Source organism: Leptopilina heterotoma, unplaced genomic scaffold (genome assembly GCF_015476425.1).
Source record: "Leptopilina heterotoma isolate Lh14 unplaced genomic scaffold, ASM1547642v1 Lhet_114, whole genome shotgun sequence".
In the NCBI taxonomy this organism is placed as follows: domain Eukaryota; kingdom Metazoa; phylum Arthropoda; class Insecta; order Hymenoptera; family Figitidae; genus Leptopilina; species Leptopilina heterotoma.
Window position 1 is genome coordinate 7,241,384 of NW_025110833.1, and position 23,182 is coordinate 7,264,565.

The 23,182-nt window shown below is 26.2% G+C and overlaps 3 protein-coding genes across 5 annotated transcripts; 1 reads left to right on the forward strand and 2 right to left on the reverse strand.

Moving 5' to 3' along the window:
• Positions 1–52: 52 nt before the first annotated feature.
• Positions 53–10,951, reverse strand: LOC122507915 (5'-3' exoribonuclease 1). Of its 3 annotated transcripts, XM_043620926.1 has the most exons (19): positions 10,653–10,951; positions 9,713–10,153; positions 9,178–9,625; positions 8,795–9,051; positions 6,346–6,476; positions 5,837–6,219; positions 5,469–5,761; positions 5,006–5,283; positions 4,598–4,874; positions 4,224–4,502; positions 3,834–3,994; positions 3,325–3,713; positions 2,702–3,162; positions 2,221–2,298; positions 2,119–2,139; positions 1,613–1,795; positions 1,149–1,376; positions 568–948; positions 53–454 (listed from the first exon to the last, which is right to left on the reverse strand). In XM_043620926.1, exons 1-19 carry the CDS (start codon positions 10,725–10,727, stop codon positions 296–298), a joined length of 4,923 nt encoding a protein of 1,640 aa, XP_043476861.1. In that variant the 5' UTR covers positions 10,728–10,951; the 3' UTR covers positions 53–295. The 3 variants fall into 3 exon arrangements, with proteins under 3 accessions (XP_043476861.1, XP_043476868.1, XP_043476876.1); XM_043620933.1 differs by lacking the exon at positions 2,119–2,139; XM_043620941.1 differs by lacking the exons at positions 1,613–1,795; positions 2,119–2,139 and having other exon boundaries at positions 10,653–10,950.
• Positions 10,952–11,614: 663 nt separating this feature from the next.
• Positions 11,615–15,507, reverse strand: LOC122507940 (N(4)-(Beta-N-acetylglucosaminyl)-L-asparaginase-like). The gene is made up of 6 exons (XM_043620966.1): positions 15,368–15,507; positions 14,680–14,818; positions 14,436–14,592; positions 13,772–13,997; positions 12,889–13,190; positions 11,615–11,977 (listed from the first exon to the last, which is right to left on the reverse strand). The coding sequence occupies exons 2-6, from the start codon at positions 14,801–14,803 to the stop codon at positions 11,698–11,700; spliced, it is 1,089 nt and encodes a 362-aa protein (XP_043476901.1). The 5' UTR covers positions 14,804–14,818; positions 15,368–15,507; the 3' UTR covers positions 11,615–11,697.
• Positions 15,508–15,740: 233 nt separating this feature from the next.
• Positions 15,741–21,476, forward strand: LOC122507935 (male-specific lethal 1 homolog). The gene is made up of 4 exons (XM_043620951.1): positions 15,741–16,651; positions 17,833–18,617; positions 19,073–19,291; positions 20,606–21,476. The coding sequence occupies exons 1-4, from the start codon at positions 16,022–16,024 to the stop codon at positions 20,703–20,705; spliced, it is 1,734 nt and encodes a 577-aa protein (XP_043476886.1). The 5' UTR covers positions 15,741–16,021; the 3' UTR covers positions 20,706–21,476.
• Positions 21,477–23,182: the final 1,706 nt, after the last annotated feature.

Consider the following 23,182-nt stretch of genomic DNA (forward strand, 5'->3'; position numbering starts at 1 on the left):
CATTAAATTTATGATTTCTAAAAACAATAACAAATTTTTTTTCATGATTTCTTTTAAAATCGAAAAAATTTAAAAAACAATTTAAATTGTCGTAAAAATGATTGAAAAAACGGATGGCGGGAAAAAAAATCTAAGTACAGCGCATTTCAAAAAAATTTACGTCAAATCAGTTCTTGTTTTCTTTAAAGATATGAAAAATTGATTTCAGTAATAAAATATACGTCCTTTACGCTTAATATCATTAAGTTCTATGTAGTTTTATGTTTTACATTTCCTGATGATGAAAACAAATTTTTTATTGTTTGTTTCCTCCATTAGATAGAGCTGCCGAACTAAAATTTGCAGCAATACGTGACTTTCTCTGATTTCCTGATTTTTGCGTTTTTTGTGAATTATTTGCAACATTCTTTTTGTCTTCAACTTTAACGTGAGGTGTCTTTTCTTCCTTTGGTTTCTGTAAATTCCATTAAAAATAAAGTGAATATTTCATTTGATAAATAAATTAAATTCATTTTTTTTTGTGTAAAAGTAAATAATAAAAATTTAGAAGTTTTTTCTAATTTTTACCTTCTGAGTATTTTCTTTTAGATTATGATTACTCTTTTTCTCCGATGGTTCTTTAAAAGACTCCTTTTGGAATTTCTCGTTCGCCGGTTTATTAATATTTCTATTTTGCTTTTGTGCTTGCAAAGGAACGAAAGGTGTATTTTTTCTATATTCTTTAACTTTAGGCCATTGTGGAGGATTTAATGGTCGCGTATTTCCACAGGGAATCGGAGAATAAAATGGTAGTGGTGGAGGATTTCTCATTGGTTGATGATTCATTTGATGAATTGGCGGTGGTAATGGTGGTCGAACATTATTGTTCATTGGAAATCTTGTGTTATACCATTGTTGTGGTGGTGGAGCCAAAATTCTAGTGTTCTGCACTTTATCCAACTGCAATTCCTATAAATAATAAACAAAATTATATAATTATATTATGAATTTTAGAATTTTATTCAATGTACTTTTTGTATAATAAAAAATTTGTAACTTTAGTTTGAGAAATTCTCAAACTAAAAATTTAAATTTTTAAATTTTCTTTAAAAATTCTCTTCAAAAATAAAGTGTTTGTAAAAGTCAGTGGTTTCCAAAAATTCTCCTACCTTATAAACTTTCTTGGCGGCATTTTCAGTTGCTTCGGGATAAGTAGGACAAAAGTCACCACCAAATATTCTCCTGTCGGGTAGGAAAATTTGCGCACAGACTAGATTTTTCTGATCATTAGTTATGAATGTATAATGAGGCAGTCCTTTACAATTTTGTTGGAAATATGAAAGTAATTGAGAACTGTAAAACTTTCCTTCGCGTTTCTTCTCATTTTCTCGTGCACGCTGAAAAAGAACATTTATTTTTTTATTAAAAAAAAAAAATTTGAAAGTCAAGAATTATAAATATAGAAAAGACATTCTACAATAAAAATTTAGGAGATTAGGAAGAACTTCAATGAAAAAAAAAGAAATAAATTAGTTTAAAACGAATTTTGTTTAGAATCGAGAGAAAGATTCTTTTTTGAATTAAAAAAGAAGGAAATTGGTTTTTTGGGATCGCAAAGAGTTTGGTGACATACATCAAATAACCGTTGTACCAACGGCGGAGCTTCTGATGTGTTGGGTGCGTTTGGTGGTTGCGGAAACGTAAAAGGTTTGTTTGTTGTTGTCGGCTCTGCGGGCAATGAAGGCGTAGTGCTGCTTTTTGTACTTTCGTCGGAAATTTTCAGCATTGCCTTCAAAAATGCACTAGGATCTTGAGGCTACGATTTTAGTAAATTTGTTAATTTTTTCTAATACAATAACCAAAATATTATTTTGAAATTGTTAGTCAAGGAATTCACTTTCAAATAATTACAAAACAATAGCACAAAATTTTCGACAATTACGAAAAAAAGAAAGAAAACATGCAATACTTTAAACAAACAAACATAAGAATAAAAAATAAAAAAAAATGTCTTTTTCTGAAAAAAAAGAAATTGAAAATAAAACGATTTTTATAGATTTTATACCAAAATTGAACAAGAATAATTAAAAGAAATCAACTGTGGTTTTAAATTACTATTTACAAAATTGTTTTAATTACCCAATTTTGCATTTCCAATTGCTGCTTATTATGTGAATATAACAAAGATTTGTTAGAATAATTATAAAACAACACGATAATAAAAAGATTGTTATTACGTACCGAATTTTTATTTCCCTCTGCAGGTGGTTTTGGTAAATTAGGCATTGGAAGTGACGGTTCTTGTGGTAGATTATTTCTCTGCAATTCAAAATTAGAAATAGAGAAATTAATTATCGTACACTTCGCACTCGATAATTTAATTTTAAAAAATTATCAAAAGTAGCTTTCAAACTAAGAAAAGTAGTGAAAAAGTAGCTATCGAAAAATTAAATTTGACGACCAAAATTTCTGTGAAAAATTTTGTTATTTTTGAACATAATTAAATTCTTGAGAACGATTTTATTAAAATTTTTTTTAAATAATTGAATTTTCAAGAAGTAGTAGTAGCTTTTAGTGGCTGAAATATAAAAAAGTACCCAAATAGTAGCATAACGTAAAAAAAGTAGTAAATAGTAGATTTTTAGTAAATGAGTGCAAAGCCTGTTATCGTATTATCAAAATAGAAAAATATTATTTAAATGAAAATTATCGAATTAAATACCTGTAACATTCCATTCCAAAGTGCTTGGAATTCTGACGGATCCTTAACACTATTTTGTTGTTGCGGTTTGTTCTGAATTGGTTGTGAAGGTTTCTTATTCATCATTCTCACATCTTGGGGTGGCATACTGCTGAATGGTATTTGCTGTGCTTTAAATTCACCACCAACAACATTAGGTTTATTCTGCATTGGCGGCATGGTTCGTGAGAATGGAAATTTCGTTTCACCGTGCTTTGCAAAGCCCGCTGGTGGAAATTGATTGTAATTGAATGTTACGAAAGCACTCGTATTTTCACGTGTTGGTGTTAATGAAATATTCGATCGCCACGATTCAACTGGTGGTGCATCACTTTTTCCCGATTTACCCAATTCAACTCTCCTTCCATATGAAAGATTTATAAAATCTCTCGCTGATAATCTATATCCACGATTCTTTGAACATCCATGAATAACAATTCCTCCTGCAAATGAAACATAATATCACAATTTTTAAAACATTTGAGAAAAATAAATATTCTTAAATAGATAGATTTTAATAAATTTTATCAGTAATTTAATTTTCCATTTAAAAGAAATGTTTATAGAGTTTTTTTTATAAAAGATAAAAATTAAATTTCACTTGCCAACGAAAGGTTTGTCGAATACTGTCTCATACGTGTTGCTCATCAAATTTTCTCCTTTGTGAACACCAACAATTGTACCCTTATAACCAAGCGGGACTGTAAAACTCTCGCGAACTGTAATTATCCTGTCAAAAACTTTATGATAGGCTTTGCCATCGGGTGCAAAATGTCCAGAATTTAAACTCGGTTTGAACAGCAAGTGTGGTTTTACTTGCATAAATACTGTTTTGTATGAATTCTCAATTGTTTCGAGACACGAATCTATTTTGTTTTCAATGCTCAAAACAATTTCTGAATCTAAACTCTCGGTGCCGCATGCTCGGCTTTCGATATTTAAACTCTCCTGTTGCTCCTTTACCCAAGCAACTGCTTTTTCCAACATATCAGTCCTAAAATTATACACGACAATTATTTTTCAAAACCGCTCCATTTGATAATGAAAATAAGATGGAAATTTTATTTAAGAACTTTTTTAAAAAAATAATAATAATAATCAAAGTAATACGTACTCTTTTCCGAAAAGTTCGTTAGCAAAGTACATTTCACTTCCAGCGTTTCTTCCCAAATTTTCAAATAAGACGGGAAAATTTGCAATGTAATTTTTTAAAAGCTCAAGAGCCTTTGTACTATACAGCCACTGTCCATTTTCTTTTCTCGTAAATCCCGGTACCTTTAGAGAAAATATAAATAAAAATTGATAAAATATAAATTTAAAGATCTTAGTAACAAAAAGTAAAAAAGATGCGAAAAAATAAGAAAATATAAATTCAGAAATCTTAATATCAAATAAAAGTTCATCAAAAAGTACAAAAAATTTTGTAATTTGTATAACTTTTGCTAGTAATTAATAAAATATAAATTTAGAAGAAAATGCAAAAATAAATACTAAATACACATACTTCTTCGTTTCTTTTGTTGAATTTCAGATTCAGTCCAACGTTCTGTCTCACACCTCCCAAATTCTGTTCAATTGAGCCTGGCATTACGAAAATAGTGCCCGTTATTTTACTCAAAAGATGACTGCCAATACCCAAATGTTGAGCAGCTTTACTGCCATGCATAAACAATAATCTCGTTTCCCTTTGCTTCTGTTTAACGTCATCAAAGTTCGGTTGGGTGAAAATTCTCATTGCAACTTTAACTCGTCCTGTTTTTATATCCACACCAGGATCATTCACCTAAATTCAAATATTTTTAATATAATCCATTATTTTCTAGTCCAAATGATGAACAATTTTTTTTTCATTAATAATTGTATTAATAATTTACTTACCTCGCCCATAGCTCCGTAATGTGGATGTCCCAACATGAAACAAGTGCTTTTCGGCTTGAAAACTTCGGTGACGCTTGAATACTGAACAAAACTTTTGTCATGAACATTTATATCCTTTAATGTAACCTGATAAGCGTACGATGATTCAAAATCACTCCATTCTTTTTCCAATGTCAATTTTCCCTGAGATCCAAAAATGTATTTCCGTCCAACGATAGGACGAGCGTGTACCAAAATATCGATGTTTTCAATATCAATTCCCATACGGACTTTGTGACTAAAAAAATACAGAAATTCAAATAAATAAAATAAATAAATTAAAATAATCAAAAATAAATAAAAAGAGAAAAATAATAAATATAGATCCAAAATAACTATAAGTAAAAAGAATTAATGAAGTAGAATTACTGTTCAATAATAGCTTTCTGCTGAAGTATTCTTTGTGTAACAAATGGTCCTTCGACTGGCTCTTTTATCGAATTATTTTGATTCGCCTGCGGATCACACTGAATTTTCCATTTATCGTCCGAAATACCAATAACCAAGGCCTCCGTTAAGTTTGGCCAACCGACGAAAATCGATTTACCCAATATTTCACTTGCGACTTTATCCAAATCAGGTTTTGCTTTTGACGCGATTTTCAAAATCATGTTTTCACCACGAGACGGCTGCTCGAAAACTTTCACCTTAAAAAATACAATTTTTAAAATATAATAATCATTTTTGAGTAGAAAAATTCTTTTACAATTCGATAATAATGGTAATGAATAATTTAAATTATAATTAAAACACATAAATTATCTTAATTTAAAAAATCTAATTTAATTTTCATTTATTTTCAATTATGTTTTGAAATTTAAAAAACAAATACCTTGGCTTTTTGAAGAGAAGCAGTGTGTGCAATGTGTTGCAAAGTGGGAAATCCAGAGAAATAAACACTTAATTTAACTCCCGGATAGAGTCCTTTAACAAGTTTATCCTCAGGAACTAAAATTTCTTCTCGATTAACGAGTTTGCAATTTGCATGACTATTTATTGTGGGAAAATATTCAGGTACTGAATACTCTCCCATGTCTTCTTCAGTGTAAGTGAAAATGCACATTGGACCATGAGTGTTTCTTCTCCTTTCCTCATTTGACAATTGCGAATCATAAGGCGTCATTGCTAAAATTTTGATTAATTAAATTAAAAACCAAATAAATAAATTTCAAAATCGAGTTAAAAAAAATCATTACAAACCATTAATTAAATGTTTTTCGTCAATAAATGGAATTAGAACGACAGCTTCCCATTCTTGTTTTTTGCCATTTAAATCGGTTTTAAAATCAAGGGGATAATAATCAATGATCGGCGATTCTGTTTGAGTTAATAGACTTTGAAATGCTTTTGGTAGTAGTTCCCTGCTGGCAGCTGGCAATACAGCCAATAATTGTTGAAACGGAAAGAAAGGTACTCCCATATCGAACTCTAATTTAAAATCCTTAAAGTCTTTTATATCGGAAATATACGGCGCATAATGATGTGGATAGTACCACGACCAACTACAACAACCATTGTAATAATAGTGCAAATTCCACTGAATTGCACGAACATAACCTTCTGCTTGTGATCGTAAAACTTGTCTGTAAACGAGAGTAAAATAAAAATTTGATAATAATCAAATTTTATGACGCAGAGGAAATTATTATTAAAAAGAAATAAATAAATAAAATGTTAAAAAAAAGTAATAGAAGAATTTGTATATTTACTCGTCAACATTGTCATAATCCATTTTCTTCATATAATAATCTCTTTTGTGTTGAGCGAACTCTAATTTATAAATTTCACTGTCTGAATCGTCATCCAAAATCTCTTCATCATCAGAAGAACCTAATAATAACTGTTGAAAAAAGTATATATTTTAATGAAAACAGAAGTAAAAAACAGAAGTAAAAAATTTAAGAATATTTATTATAAAACATGAAGATATCGAGCACTCCGAGAAGTGATCAATTTCTTCATATTTAATAATAATTAAACACGACCGAGTTTGCTTTTTTGTTTCGTAAGTTTTTTAATAATTTTTCCTTTGAAATATTTTCAATTTTAAAATTAATGTATTGAGAATCATCAAATTGTTGCAAAGAATTTTATCAAAAAATTTAATAATAATAGAATTCCTTCGAAGAATTTTATTATTTAGGAAAATCATTGAATTCTCGTGGAGAATTTTGTTAAAATTATTGAAAATTCTAATTAAATTATTTTTGAAGAATTTCTTTAAATTTTTTTTTAAATAATAGAGTTTCTTTGATAATTTTAATTAAAAATTTTGAAAATAGTTAAATTTTATGAACAATTTCTTTCAACTTTTTAAAATAATCGTGTTTGCTAATAAATGAAATTAAACATTTAATTATTGAATTTTATTAAAATTTTAGAAAATAATTTAATTCTATTGATATTTTTTTATAACGAATTAAGAAAAAAATTGAATTTTTTCGTGAAATTTTTTTAAAAATAATTGAACTTTTGCAAAGAATTTTACTATTTAAAAATATAATTGAATTGTTTTGAAGGATTTATTAAAAGTTCAGAAAATAATTGAATTTATTAGAAATGTATTACAAATTATTTTAAAAATTGAATTCTTTCGAGGAATTCAATAAAAATTGTTTTGAAAATAATTTAATTCCTGCAAAAAGTTTTACTATTTAGAAAAATATTTGAATTGTTTCGAAGGATTTCTTAAAATTTTAGAAAATAATTGAATTCGTTTGGAAAATTTTATAACGAATTAAGAAAAAAATTGAATTCTATCGTGAAATTTGTTTAAAAATATTTGAATTTTTGCCAAGAATTTTACTATTTAAAAATATAATTGAATTTTTTGACGAATATATTTAAAAAATTGCATTGAAAGTAATTTAAGATTTATATAGATTTTTTTAAAAATATTTTGAGAATAATTGAATTATTTTTAGAGAATTTTAAATTCTTGTGGAAATTGAATTTTATGGAAATTTTTGAAAATAATTAAATTCTTTCGTGTAATTTTATTTAAATTGGATTAAAAATAATTGAATTAAAGGATTTATTAAAAGTTTAGAAAATAATTTAATCTATTCGAAAGGTATTACAAATTTTTTTAAAAACTGAATTCTTTCGAGGAATTCAATTAAAATTGTTTAGAAAATAGTTGAATTTCCGCAAAAAAGTTTTACTATTTATAAAAATAATTGAATTGTTTCGAAGGATTTATTTCAATTTTAGAAAATAAATGAATTAGTTTGAAAAATTTTATAACGAATTATGAAAAAAATGGAATTCTTTTTCAAAATTTTATTTAAAAAATTGAATTAAAAATAATTGAAATTCTGTGAGGAATTTTATTATTTATAAAAAATAATTGTATTGCTAAAAAGAATTTTATTATTTACGAAAACAATTGAATCTCTGTAAAAAAATGTATAGTTTATGAAAATAATGTAATTATTACGAAGAAATTTATAACAAATTTGTAAATAATTGAATTTCTGGAATATTTTTATTATTTATGAAAATAATTAAATGTTTTCGTAGAATTTTACAAAAATTTGTTTTAAATAATTGAATTCTTTTGGAAAATTTTATTCAAATAGTTGGTATTGAAAATCATTGAATTGAGGAAAATTTTTGAAAATAATTGAAATTTTGTCTAGAAATTATTATTAAATTTTTTGAAAATAATTGAATTTCGGAGAAGAATTTTCATTATTAATAAAGATAATTGATATTTTTACGAGGATTTTTTTTAAACTTTTGAACTAAAATTCTTCTATAAATCCATTATTTTTAATAATTAATTAGATACATATATTATTAAAAAATTTAACTAATTTCAGAAGAATTTGAAATATTACAATTTTCCAAAAATCTAAGTTCTTTAAAATTTCTAATTAAATTAATTAAAAATTGAAGTTTTATAAAATTTCAAATTAATACCCTTTGAAATTCATCTATTTATGAATGAAGTTATTTTAATTAGAAATTATTGTCAGAAATAAAGAAAAATTGAAGGTTTCGTGGTAATTTCATAGTTTATGAGGCAAACAAAAAAAAAGACACAAAAATTGAGAATTTTTTTATGAATTCTAAAAATTTAATTTTTTCCAGTACTTTTAATAAAAATTAAAAAGAAAACAGGAGTGTAAATATAGAAAATAAACGAAAACTTACTGAATCTTCAGTCGCTTTGATTAAGTTTGCTAAATCTTTGCTTATTGGTTTCGAAGCAACTGCTCCAAAATCTTCGAAATCCTCTTCATTTCTTAAATTAAGTCGCTCTGTTTCATTAGGTCTTCTACCTGTTTTAGCTTCAAAATACTTCAAATCAGCATAAACTTCTTCAAACTGTTCAACGTCAAACTGACTAAGTCTTTCCATAAATTTTTCAAATCGTTCAAGATTTAGCGTTCCTGCTTCGTTAATATAGCCTGGAGACAAAAATTACAAAATAACAAATCAGTTAACACAATTGACAATGAAAAAATTTTAAACAGAAAAATAAAATAGATTAAAAGGATTAAATAAACTCGACGGAAAATTGTAAATAAACAAACCTTCCAAGGTGGGAAGTACTTCCATGTATGCGTTATATAAAATTGGCAGTGCGCCATGAGCTATATGCAAATTTGGAAGATTTGGAATAAAATCGTTCCCAACCAAAAATCCCATCAATACCCAGTCATCAATTATTTTTTCAATATCAAACTCAAAAGATAATTTTGCCTTTAACGGTGAGAATTCATGTTCAAGATATTCTCTCATTAACGACAAATGTAATAAACAAAAATTCGTTTCTTCCGGTGTTAAAATTTTCTTCTGCTTCTTTCCAAAAAGCACCTCCTCACGCAATAAAGAAAAATGTGGCTCGTGCGTACATAAACCTAACATAATAAGATCGGCATCAAGACCATATAAACAATGCCGTGTATTTGAATTATAATCCGGTTCAGATTTCATGTATCTAATATAGTCCATGATTTTGTGTTCACCTTCACCGGGAACCTAAATTAAAATAAAATTTATTTCACACTTGCACAATAATAATAAGAATACTGTGAAAGACAAGAATCTATTTTTTTTTCAAAATACCTCTGAACCACTTAAAATAATTTTACACTTTTGCCAAAGTTTGTCTGTGGATATTTTATAAGTTATAAAGTATTTCAAGTGTTTTGTGAGTTTCGCCATAAAGAGTGTGCCTGGTGTGATACAATTTGAATCAAATCTTGCTTCATTTGGCAAAACAACGCCCTTTGCTTGGGCCTTCTTTTCAGCAAGTTCCGCTTCCTTCGCCGATCTGAATCTTCGACCTCTTTGTTGATTTATTTTCGCTCTCGGAGCAACGCCATCAACAGCCATGAAAAATACCTTTTGTGGCTGAATCATTCTGAATAGTATTTCAATATAATGAAATATATTCTTGAAAATATTTTCCTCGGAAATACGAAACTGTACATCTGCATCGTTAGGATGCGAACAATTATGTATAATACCATTCATGTCTAAATATAAATTATCAAATTCTGGTATCTAAAAGAAACGAAAATTATCCTTATTTTAACTATATTTTGACATTTAAAAAAAAGAATTAAAAAATGCATCTTAATTTTAAAAAATTTCAATATCTAAAGAATTTAATTAAACTCCCGTCTTTAACATAAAAATAAAATTGCTAATGATGGTGTAATTTTAAGCAATTGTCAAACCATATGTAAATATTTAGCGACCTTAAAATGATCTTGCATTGTTTGTATAGGCATACAAGAAAAAAATGTATTTTTAACGCATTTAATCAGCGAATTACAAATTGATGATAAAATTGTCAAAACAAATTTATATCAGAATAATTCAATGATCTTTTTCCAGAATTTTATATAGATTACAAATAAAGAAAGCCAAAATAATTGTTGTATGGTGCATATACGAAAAAAAATGAAAATTAGGTTATGTTTACAGCGTTTGAAATTTTTCCAATTTTTACCAAAGAAACAATAATTTAATAAATTTTCATAAAAAGAAACATAATTACCTGGTATTCCTTTAATTTTTCACTTAAACAAGGATACCTTTCGCTTATGTATCTAAAAAACTTCGGGACTCCCATGTTGTCTGATCACTAGCCCTTTTAATATTTCTAGAAATGAAAGACTTTATAATACTCTTGAAAAAATAAGAAACTATTTATTGAAATACACAGTTAAACTGCTGGTTTACTTCTTTATTAAAAATTTATCATGCAGATAAGAATAATTAAGAAGCAAAATCAACTAATAAAAAGCACAAAAAGCCATGATCGAACTATTGTAAAGTCAACGTTCACGCGCATATGAAAAAACTACGTCATATAACGGCCATATTGGATGCCACGAATTTCAAATTATGAGTAAATGTAAAATTTTATTTAATTGAAAGAATTTAATTATATTTTCTAAAATTTAAATAAATCCTTCTTTCTCTTTAAAAATATTTCCATAAATTTCAATTATTTTCTAAAATTTTAATAAATTCTTCGAAACATTTCAATTATTTTTATAAATAGTAAAATTCTTCGCAAGAATTCAATTATTTTCAATTCAATTTTAATAAAATTCTTAGCTTCATAAAATTCAATTGCTTTTAAAAATTGTCAATTAAAATTATTAAAAAAAACTATTAGTTTAAAAAAAATTCAAAGAAATTCTTCAAAAGAATTTAATTAGGATTTTAAAAAATTTTAATAAAATTCTTTGCGAGAATTCAGTTATTTTCCTAAATAATAAAATTCTTTGAAGGAATTCTATTATTATCAAATTTTTTGATAAAATTCTTTGTAACAATTCGATGATTTTCAATACATTAATTTTAAAATTGAAAATATTTGAAAAGAAAAATTATAAAAAAGTTAAGAAACAAAAAAGCAATAATAATAATAATAATAATAATATATAATAGTTCAGTAATAATAATTTTTTATCCTTTAATGTACAAAATACATTTTTATAATTATTAATTAACATGACAATTATATAATAAATATAATTATATCAAAACTTTACAAAAAATATGTAATTATTTGTGTAAAATTAGGAAAAATACTATAAAATTTGATTGACAAGTGGAGAGAAACTACTATCAATACACGATTCGTATTTTAATGTTGGTTTTCCTAATTTTGTATTAACAACGTAATATGGAAAACCATTTGAAAATTCTTCACTGTCAAGTCCATTGCATGCAGCTCCGTAATTGCCATTCTTGTCTAAAGCAATAACTGCACCGGAAAATTTAGGATAATATTCAGCTATTCTTTGAACTGCAGTCGTTGCTGCTTCCTTCGGTGTTGCTCCCCTTCTCATTTCTTCCACCGCAAGGAAACTTTAAAAGAAATTTTGAAAACCTGTATTTTTTCTACTACTTTTTTTGTTACTTTCGTATATAATAATTTTTTTTTCTCTTTTTCTTTATAAATTATAAATGTATTTATATTTTTCATTTCATTAATGATTCCATTAATTATTTTATTATTAAACTTAATTAATAATTAATTTTATAAGTAATTTAAATTTTCAAAATCCTACCAAACAATTCAATTTTCTTTATAAATAGTAAAATTCTCTGCAAAAATTCAATTACTTTTAATAAAATTTTAAAAATTTTAATAAATCTTTCACAATTTGATTATTTTTTTAAATAGTAAAATCTTTGCAAAAATTCAATAATTTGCAATAAAATTTCACGAAATAATTCAATTTTTCTCTTAATTTTTAAAAAAATTTTTTTCAAAAGAATTCAATTATTTTCTATATTTTAATAAAATTCCATAAATTAATTAAATTATTTTAGAAAATTGTATAATAAAATTCTGAGAAGATTTTAATAATTTTCGTAAAATTCAATAATTTAATTGTTTAATTTCAATTATTAAGAAACACGATTATTTGAAAAACTTGAATGAAATTGTTTTGATGGTATTTAATAATATTTTGTCGGAATAATTAATGTTATAATAACTAGTAAATAATAAAATTAACACAACATCGTATGTAACAATTAAATTTATATTTAATTGCAAAATTTTGAAAATTTTAAAAAAGAAATAAGACGTTTTTAATTTGAAAAACGGAAAAGAAAGGAAAAAAAGAAGAAGAAACGAAAAGAGAAGAAATAAAAAAGAAAAGAAATAAGGGAAAGAAAAGAAAAGCAAAAAAAGAAAAGGGAACAAAAAGAATAAAAAAAAGGAAACAGAAAGAAAAAAAAAGGAAAAAAAAGCAATAGAAAAAATTTACCTGGGTAAAAAGCGCATCATAATGTCACCAGCACCAGTTGCAGCGGCGGCACCGACATTTGTGTCTGCATAAGCACCGGCTCCGGCGATCGGTGAATCACCAATTCGGCCTGGAATTTTGTATTTTGCCCCATTCGTGGAAGTTCCTGCCGCTATGTGTCCTTTAGTGTCCATTGCAATAACTCCAATTGTGTCATGATTTTCCTGACTCCAAACAGGTAAATTTTCCGTCTTCTCCCTTAGAAAATCTTCCTTTATTGGCGTGTACGGTCCACAGGACTTTGAAGGATTAGGCTTTACATTCTAAATAGAAAATAATTTTTTTGAATTATACATTTAAACTAAATTCTTTTTTTTCTATCAAATTATTATCCAAATTATAATTTTTAACTAAATTCTTCTTTTTCTATTAAATTATTTTCCGAATTATAAATTTAGACTAAACTCTTCTTTTTCTATTAAATTATTTTTCGAATTATAAATTTAAAATAAATTATTTTTTCTAGATTAAATTATTTTTTCGATATTTTAAATTATTTTCCAATCTAAATTATTCTTTTTATTGTCAATTATTGTTTTATTGTCTTCAAATTACGAATTTAAACTTAGTTTCTCTTTTTAGATTTTTTTCCAAATTACAAATTCAAATCAAATGATTTTTTCCAAAACGAATTATTTTCCAAAATTATAAATTTGTAACTTTTAAACATTTAACTCATTTAACTTTTTAAAAATTTTTCTCTTAATTATAAATTTTAATTAAATAATTCTTTTCAAATTAAATTCAGATTAGAAATTACATAAATAAATTAATTTCTGTACAATTAAAATATTCGAAAAATTGTGTAAAATTTCGATTAAAAAAAAAGGAATAAAAATTGTACCTTCCAAAAATTTGGCTGGCAGTTATTTTTTCTCCACTTTTGCCAGACATTTAAGGACTTCGTCGTTTCTAAAGATTCATTTTTAAAACCCATTTCAACGGCAAAATTTTGAGCGAGTTCGCCACCAAGAAGTGAGTGTTCTGTATTTTCCAAAACTTTTCGTGCCACCGAAATTGCATTCTTGACATTTCTGAGTAAACCCACACCACCAACGTCCATTTTTACTCTACAAAAAAATATTTATAATTTATTTTTTATAAATTATAAAGAAATTTCAGTTTAAGTAGTATTAATATTATACTAAAATATTTAAAAATTAATTGTAAAATAGAAATAGAATACTAATAGGAAAATAAAAATAGAATACTAACAGTAAATTAAAAATAAAATACTATAACTAATAAAAAAATTATAAAATAAAATACTATAAAACAGTAATAATAAAAAAACGAATAGTAAAATAAAAATAGAATATTAGTACTAAATTAATAATAAAAGACTAGAAATATGGTCTTCTATGAATTTTATTTATTCTATAAATAAATATAATTTAAATAAAAATAAAAAAACTAATAGTAAAAAAAATAGAATCTTGATATTAAAATAAAAAAAACACTAAAGTGAAAATAAAAATAGAAAACTATTATTAAAATGAAAATTATACCCATCCATGATAAGAGCATCCAACGTAGTTTCACCATTTTCATCAGGACTGCCTCCAAACCCAACAGTCGTTCGACATTGAAGACTTTCACATAAAGTGCAACTTTCCTCAATTGTGTCCAAAGAACTTCTTTTTTCCCTAAATATTGTCTGCCAAGCTGATAGAAAAAAAGACCGTTAAAAATAATTTTTTTCAACTGAAAATTCATACATTTACACATAAATAATTTTTTGCCTTTATTTACCTTTTTCAGTAGCCTCGAAATAATCCCAAGTAATAACAACAAGAGGATTTTTATATTCAGCCAACGCACAAGAAATGATAAGTATTATTTCGAGAAGAAGTATTTTTCGAATTAAAAACATCATTTTCGAAAGCAGTCACTAAAAAAATGACGAAATTATTAAACTATCATTCGATATATTATTCTCAGTGTATTAATTATAAACAAACAGTTTATGTGATGCAAGAGAGCAAAACGATAATAGAGAGCGAAAAATCTTTCAAGTGTCAATAACCTTATCTTAAAATTAATTTCCGATAACAATAAATTCATAATCTTTGTAATCATTAATCTTTTATTTTATCATATAATAAATCCATCGTTCGAAATTCTGCCTACTAAAAAAAGAAATTTTTTTTTATTTTGTAATTTTCTATTTGTTTAGAATTTTATGTATGACAATTATTTCCAATTATTTTACAATCAACATCATGTTATTGTTACTATTTCTATTGTTGTTTTTTTTTAATAATTTATATTGTTTGTTTATCAGTAGATAAATTCTATTGTTTTTTTAGTATAAAAAAACGTAAATAAACACCGACGAATTGTACAAAATTCCAAAAAGTACAAACGTTTTTGTATTTGTTCTAGACTGATAAGAAAAACACGCTAATTAATTTTTTTTAATTTAGGATATAATATTTACCTGTCGAAATTAATGATTACGTCCTCCTCAACCAGCGACTTCGGAAAAATAACCCTTTCTCGCCAATGCACCCTGCTTATAAATATATGCCTCTTACGACTTGAAGTTGTCTGATAAACACGAGAACCTGCTTCGAAAAATATCCCTAGTAATTCAAGAAGATAAGTGTCGTGTTTTAATCCAAAAAGAAATTAAATAAATTAAAAATCGATCCAAACTGATTACGGTTCGTCGCAAAAAGCAAAAATAAAGAAGAAGAAAAAAAAAATTTTTTCAAGAAGAAATTGGTTTATTTTTAAATTTCCCGCTCTATTAGCAGACTAGTGACAAAAAAAATTTGTTTTTCGAAGGTTGGCAACGTAGGAGGAAAGTAACTAGCTTAGCAGCGGACACACAGCCAGGGGTTCGATGCATTATGACAAAGTGGCCCTGCTCCAAAAGTGAATCAAGTGAATTTTACATCTGTTAATGATTGAAAAAAACGCCGGTTAACTGAATTCATGTGACAATTGAAAATTTATTTCACTTGAAAACGATTGACGAACGTCGTGAACGAACGGTTTAACTTGTTAAAATTCAATTTTCGCTTGATGTGCGTGGGGCGCGAGGTACAAATGAGCACGGCCGAAACATCGACGGCGCCACCGAGAGAAGATGTCAAACACTTCGCCGTTGCAACAACTTGTGAACGGTGAAAATTTAATTGATAATCTTAATTCAAGCACTGAAATAGTGAATAATTATCGTGAATTAAGATCGAGTTCGTGTGTTGTTGGTGGTGTTGGTGTTGTTGTTGGCGGCGTCGTCGTCGGTGGCGACAACAACATTGCCGCTGACTACCAGGTAGGTGAGCATCGCACTGCAGCGGCGGCCGCTGCTCGTGCCGCTTACAACATGGTAGCAGCGATGAACGAGGATGAACGATCATCCTCAGCGACAAATAGTGTTCGTACAACGATAACAACAACAACGGCAAGTTCAACGACAGACGCAGTCAACGATTTTCGTAACGTCTCCGAGGACAGTAAGGCCGGAATTCTTGGTTTTCCCGAGGATTTCGATCATATGTACGCGAGTATGACTGACGGTGATGCTCCAGCAAGTGCAACTTCTGCATTGGGTGTCAGTCCATTGCGTGGTAATGAGGCACGACAAAATGATCTCAGTGAAGTTAAACATCTCAAGGAATTACTTCTTTTGCACTTGGATCTTATTCAACAACAATCAGAGCAAATTGTCACTAAGGACAAATTACTCGCTGCACTCAGACAGGAAAATGAAACGGTAAAAAATAGAAAATTTATTTCCTTCCTTCTTTTTCTTTTTGAATTTTGACGTTTATTTTTTTTATTATTAACCTTACTTTTCTTTTGTCATTCCCCAGTTTGTAAATTCCCAAAGCTGTCAAATTATTTTCCTTAACGAAATTTTTTCCCTTTCTACAAATTTTAATAATTATTAATTATCGACATGTAATTAATTTTTCACAATTTAAAATTCTTTTTTTTTTAATCGAAAATGAGAAATTGCGCAAAATCACGTAATAAAGTTGACATTTTTTTCAACTTGTTTTTACTTTAAAATAAATTATTGTAAATTACTATTTGTTACAGCGACTTTTAATTAAATTTGACATATAATTTAAAATTCAAACAATATTTTTATTAAGTGGACATTTTTTCAAACGTAAATAAATATTGACAGATGGTAAATTTGTAATTGAATATCTTTTTTTAAATTTCTACACAATTCGAGAACTGTAGACTATCGATGTTACTTTGAATTGGAAATAATTAATAATTGTCATTGTTGATATTGTTGTTGTTTATTGTAAAATAATAAATTTGTTATTAATTCCGTTCACAAGTTTTCGTTTCCTTTTTTGTTAAGCTCTGTTCTAACCTAAAAATCGCGCGCACAAAAAGCGTCGTTGACACGGTATGAATGCAACTTTAGTTATTGTTACGATTTCACAACACGAGCTCTTTATTTGTAATTTTTAATCGCAAAAGATTAAATGAAAACAAAATAAATTGAATGTCAGTGTGCTTTTAATTTGTAGAAAAGTATTTCTAAAGTACTAGGCGTCTCGTAATGAAGTTAAAAATGATCAGGTAATGTAAAAAAAACAGTCCCGCTCGTTTGTGCATTCCTTTCTTTTTTGAGGTTAGGAAAGTTTTAAAGTCGGTATTTCAAAACCGTTGCGTCCACGCTTTAATTTTTTTACATAAATAAAATGAAAACACTGACGAAATAATATGCAAAAGTAACTAATTTTGTTTTTTGCCGAAAAGAAATTAAATATCAAGAGAAAATTCGAAATTAATGAAACTTTTAAAACGATCGTGCAATCAATTCGTTTTGGTTAATTTATCAATTTGAGATTTCCAAATTTATTTATCCTGTCATTTTTCCCCCCTGAAAAAGTATTTAAATCTTAAAAAAAAATATGTATAAATTCACAGCTTAAATTACGCCTCGAGCGGATGGACAGAAGGGTTAATCTTCAAAAACATCGTTCGGAAACAACAGAAAATTCACTAAATACCGAACGTATTAATCAATGTTCACCACCAAATGTCAATATAATACAAAGTCTTCCATCAACGAGTGAACATCAAAAACAAATACAATCGGAATTCACCGGTCAACAATATAATGAGAGTTTTAAAATACGATTAAATACAAGTAGTGGAATTCCAATTGTTAAACAGGAGCACAATAATGTGCACGAGACAAAGAATGATATGGTTAATGATAATACAAGACACGATTGGGATAGTAAAAAGAAACGAAGATCCGATCCAACGCCTGTTGGAATAGCGGGTAAACGAAAAAGAGGAGCCTCATGTTCCTCGACAATTATCAATGATCAATGTACAATGGTGCGCGAGAGTAGTAAAAGTCTTGGTGTTGGTGTTGGTGGTGGTGTTGTTGTTGGTGGTGATGGTGGTGTGAAAAAAGTGGAGAAAAAAATTAAATCTCTTTTAAAAAGAGAATCTTATTTAACAACAGAGGATCATTATTATACGGCTGTTGGCGATACAAATTATTCATTATCAATGAATGTTGATACACCGCAGGAAACATCGCAATCGTTGGAGGTGCCCAATTGGAGGATAAAAGTTTATACGAGTTGTTATACAATGGAGGGTACGGAGAATTTGGATGATGAAATATTTAATAAGAGACATCTTAAACTTGAAAATGATGAGAGGCGGAGGAAACGGTGGGATGTACAAAGAATACGGTAAAGAGATTTCGATATATTTTGTCAAAAAACCTTTTTTTTCTATGTATATTTCTCTACTTTTTCCTGTCGTTCTTTATTTTTTTCTTTATTTATTTCTTCCTTTATTTATTTATTTTTTCTTTCTCTACACGGAAAAAAAAATCAGCCTAATAATGCATGGAGTCTATTGGTTCGATTTTTACATAAGCCCATTTTGCAAATATCACACAGGAGTTTACTAAAAATGCATGGCTTTTGTGACTTTTGCCACAGCACCATGCGAAAATAGGATGGATTCCAAGCTAATCACGCATGGTAGTGTGCGTGCAATATACACAACAGACGCTCATGTGTTTTTAGCCTAGTATTTTTTTCCGTGTAGTTATTTCACTATTTTTTCGTTAATTCTTTATTTTTTCTTAATTTTTTAAAATTGTTTTTCTTTCTTTGCTCTTATTTTTTTCCTCTTTCAGGGAGCAACGGCACATTGAAAAATTGAAACAGAGACAAGAACGACAAAATCATCAGGCAACTTGTTACAATACAAATCACAGTGGTCCCTGTTCGTCATCGACAGAGGAGGAAACCGTAAAGACTCTATGGCCAGATTTAGATCAAATACAAAGTCTTCAAGTTGATGCTCAATTGCCTGTTAATGCATTTGGTGCCGCTGTACCCGGTTTTAGTTTAAGGTAAAAAAAAAGAGGAAAATTCTAGAAATTTTAATAAAATTTTTCGCAAGAATTTAAATATTTTCGTAAAATAATAAAAATCTTTGCTGAGATTCAATTATTTTCAAAAGTTTTAATAAAAAATTCTTTGCAAGAATTCAATTATTTTCAAAAATATCAGAATTTTAGCAGAAATTCAAACATTTTTGAAAAGTTTTGATAAAACTTTTTTTGGTAGTAATTCAATTATTTTTTTAAGACAATTTTAAAAAAATGTCTCGATAAAATTCAATTATTTTTAAAATTTTAATGAAATTCTTCGAAAGAATTCAATTATAATCTTAAGATTTTAACTAAAATCTATTTTTAAATCAAATGTTCATGTGAAAATTCTACCAAAATTCAATTATTTACATACAAAAATAAATAATTTATTGTATAATTGAATGTTTCTTGGAATTCAATTTCTATTAAAAATTTTATCAACAAATTTTTAAATAATTAAATTCTTTGGACGAATTTTAATAAAATTTTTAAGAATTTTTTCGAGCAATTCGATTAAAATTTTATTGAAAATAATTGAATTATCCTAAAAAGAATTTTATTACTTTTGAAAATAATTGAAATTTTGTCGAAGAATTTTGCTATTTATTTATAAAGATAATTGAGATGTTGACCATTTTTTTTTAGATTTTTTGAAAATAATTGAATTTCAGAGAAGAATTTTAATATTTCTAAAGATAATTGAAATTTTGACGAGAATCTAAAATAACTTAATTTCGAAAGAATTATAATTTCAATTTTTATTAATTTAAAATAATTTATTAAATTTAATTTAAACACATTTATTTAATTTTTATTTTTAATTTTAAAAAATATTAAAATTTCGAATGTTATTTGCTTCTAAAAATTATCTTTTTTTTTAAATTGAACTCTTTTTGAATTTTTTTATGGGGATCAGGCAAAATGTCAAAATTCTATCACGAAATCAGGGGAAAACAAACTTTTATTTCTGTGGGCAATCCCATTTTTATTGAATTGATAATTTTATCCTTTTATTTTTATTAAATAGAATATTTTATTTTTTATTGAATACAAAATGATATTTTTATTGAAATAAAATATTTTTAATTATTTAATTTATTATTATTTATTAAATAATTTTTATATAATTAAAATAATCGACAGATTGAAAGAATTGAGAAATTGAAATAATCTATAGATTAAAAGAATTGAGGAATTGAAATAATTAATAGTTTTAAAAGAATTGCGAAATGATTAAATTTTATCTTTTTGTATTTTTGTAATTTCTAATAGAAAAACAATTGTTTCCAGTGATTTTATTCTCCCATGGCAAGACATGATAAAATCGAAAGAGAGACGCCATCAGCGAGTTAAACGATCAACAGGTAGAAGAAAATCGTGTAGAAGATAAGGAATGTATGTGAGTTTGTTTTAATATGTGACGAATAATTCAAGATAAAGCGATAGCGTGATTTTCTTTTTACTATATTGCTATTTTCTATTCTTTTAAGGGCACCAAAGATATTTTTTTACGGTTTTTTTTTTAAAAACGTACCTTTACTTTTTTCTTTTTAAGTAAGGTATACTCTTCTTTTCTATTCTTTTTTGTTAATCGTCTCTGTAAATGTTAATCGTGAAATGGAATTTATTATTTATTTTTTACAAAAGAGAAAAAAAACTATGACCATTTTAAGAAACGAGGCTTTTTTTTTGTAAAAATATATCTTAATATCTTTTGGTCCTTCAGCTTTATTATATTGGGACTTCTTTTTCTTTTTCCTCTTCCTTTTCTTCTTTTTTCTTTTTTTTTTTTTTGTTATTAATTTTATTGTTATTCTTTTACACTTTGCCGATTTTAAATAATTGAAAAAACAAATTTTCTACGACAATGTTTGCACGCTTATCGTTTTTCAGGGATATATTTTTCAAATTTACAAAAAATGTAAAGCACTTTTTGAAAAAGTGATTGAGTACATAATTTTCTTTTTAAGAAAAGGGCGTCAGTGAGCTTGAGATTATTGTTTGAAAAATTCATCAACAAAAAAAGAAAAAAAAATTGTTTCTCGCTCCTGTGGCTCACAGTGATATAAGATAATAAATTTTAAGGCGTAGTATAAAAATGTTGATCCCAATTTCACTGTAATTATTGTTCAGTGTGATGTAAAAACTCGCGTAGCTCCTTAAAATACTCTGTAATGAATTTTAGTTTTCCTAACTATAGAACTTAAGTAGTTTCCGCCTCTAATATTTAAATTTTCAAAAAACAATTTTAAATTTCAAATATTGAATCTTAAAAATAATAATTAAAATTCTGCAATTAAAATCAATAAAAAATTAGAATTCTCCAATTAAAATAATTACAATTCTGAAATTAAAATCAATAATATTACATTTTTCTGCAATTTAAAATCAATAAAATTAGAATTCTTGCAATTAAAATCAAAGAAGAAAAAAGAAGGAAAATTCAAGTGGCAATTGTAAAAGAAATTAATTTTTCTATAGTGTATAAAGTTGAAAGAAATGAAATAAATCGTTAGAAATATAATTAGTAATCGGGGCTAAACGATTGCAACAAAAAAGGGAAAAGTGGATCGAAAAATCTTCTTCATTAATTATAAACGGAAAGTGAACGTTAAATATCAACTTTTCTGTGATTTTTTTTTATTTAAAAAATAATTATTCAAAATACAATATTGTAATATATTTTTTTTTTAATTTTTTACTAAGACTATTTTTTAATTTTCCACATAAAGGAAACGTTCACTTTCTCTTGAACGTGGCATAAATTTTTTTAGACTATACTGTATTATTACTGTAAAAAAACATTTTTCTTCGAAAGGAAACATTTTTCTTTGAAAAGAAAATATTTTTCTTCAATAATTGAAAATTGAAATCTTGTACATAGCGAATTAATTTCCTGAATAAGGAATTTTTTAATTACCAAATCATCCTTAATAGACGAAAACAAATATGTTTTTTATCCATCATATTATAATAATTGGTTTAATACTCAAACTCAGTGCATTTTTCATATTTGGATATTCAGAAAAACAAGGAGATAGATTCAATATTTTTTAACTCGCATATATCATAAATGAAAAATTGCATTGAATTTTTTTAAGAAAAAAAAAATGAATTGAATTTTAAATTCGATTTTCGTCTTCCGACTTTTTTTTCCTTCTTGACTTTAAATGTGAATTGTTCTTTTTTTTAAATAGCATTTAAAATCAATAATTTTTTATTGAAGGAAGACAACAACAAAAAATTCACACTCACATCTTCGAAATAATTTAATTAACCGTCCATTGACCTATTTTCAAATCATGCTAGTAAATTGTCTGTAAATTATTTGTATCTCATTGTCTATTTCATCGAAAAAAAAAAATTCTCTGCGTACCTGGATCTAGAAACTATTGAGTCATTCCGAATAATGTAAAATTGTCCGATTGAATTAAAAAATTGAACAAAAAAAAAATTTGGAAAGACGTTTTCACATTATTTTAAGATCTGCCTTTGGTTATCGTACATTGTATATATCGGTTAAAAAAATTACTATATTATAGTGAATAAAATTTAAAATAAACAAATTGCGATCTCATTTTTTTAATTTTAGATTTTTTTTTACATTATAGATTTTAGTTTTTAGATTTTATGGAAGAATTCAGGAATTTTCTTTTGTAACTTTATTTTACTTTTCTTTCAAATATTGCAAAACTCGAAATAATTAATTTCTTGAAATAAATAATTTAAAAGTTTTACGATAATTAAAATTTTCTGAAATTTAATTGGAAATAATTGATTTTATTAAAATTATTTCATCAAAATTTTTGTAAATCAAATTTTGGAGAATTTTAATTTGTAAATTTTGAGAAGATAATTGAATTCTCA

Coding starts and splice junctions, on each gene's coding strand:
- LOC122507940 (XM_043620966.1), bottom strand. CDS start 14,803: ATGATGTTTTTAATTCGAAAAATACTTCTTCTCGAAATAATACTTATC. Junction 13,191..13,771: donor GCCAGCCAAATTTTTGGAAG/GTACAATTTTTA, acceptor TTTTCTATTTAG/AATGTAAAGCCTAATCCTTC. Junction 11,978..12,888: donor ATGATGCGCTTTTTACCCAG/GTAAATTTTTTC, acceptor TTTCTTTTAAAG/TTTCCTTGCGGTGGAAGAAA.
- LOC122507915 (XM_043620926.1), bottom strand. CDS start 10,727: ATGGGAGTCCCGAAGTTTTTTAGATACATAAGCGAAAGGTATCCTTGT. Junction 10,154..10,652: donor AAAAATTAAAGGAATACCAG/GTAATTATGTTT, acceptor CGTTTCTTTTAG/ATACCAGAATTTGATAATTT. Junction 6,220..6,345: donor GATTATGACAATGTTGACGA/GTAAATATACAA, acceptor TCTCGTTTACAG/ACAAGTTTTACGATCACAAG.
- LOC122507935 (XM_043620951.1), top strand. CDS start 16,022: ATGTCAAACACTTCGCCGTTGCAACAACTTGTGAACGGTGAAAATTTA. Junction 16,652..17,832: donor TCAGACAGGAAAATGAAACG/GTAAAAAATAGA, acceptor ATAAATTCACAG/CTTAAATTACGCCTCGAGCG. Junction 18,618..19,072: donor TGGGATGTACAAAGAATACG/GTAAAGAGATTT, acceptor TTCCTCTTTCAG/GGAGCAACGGCACATTGAAA.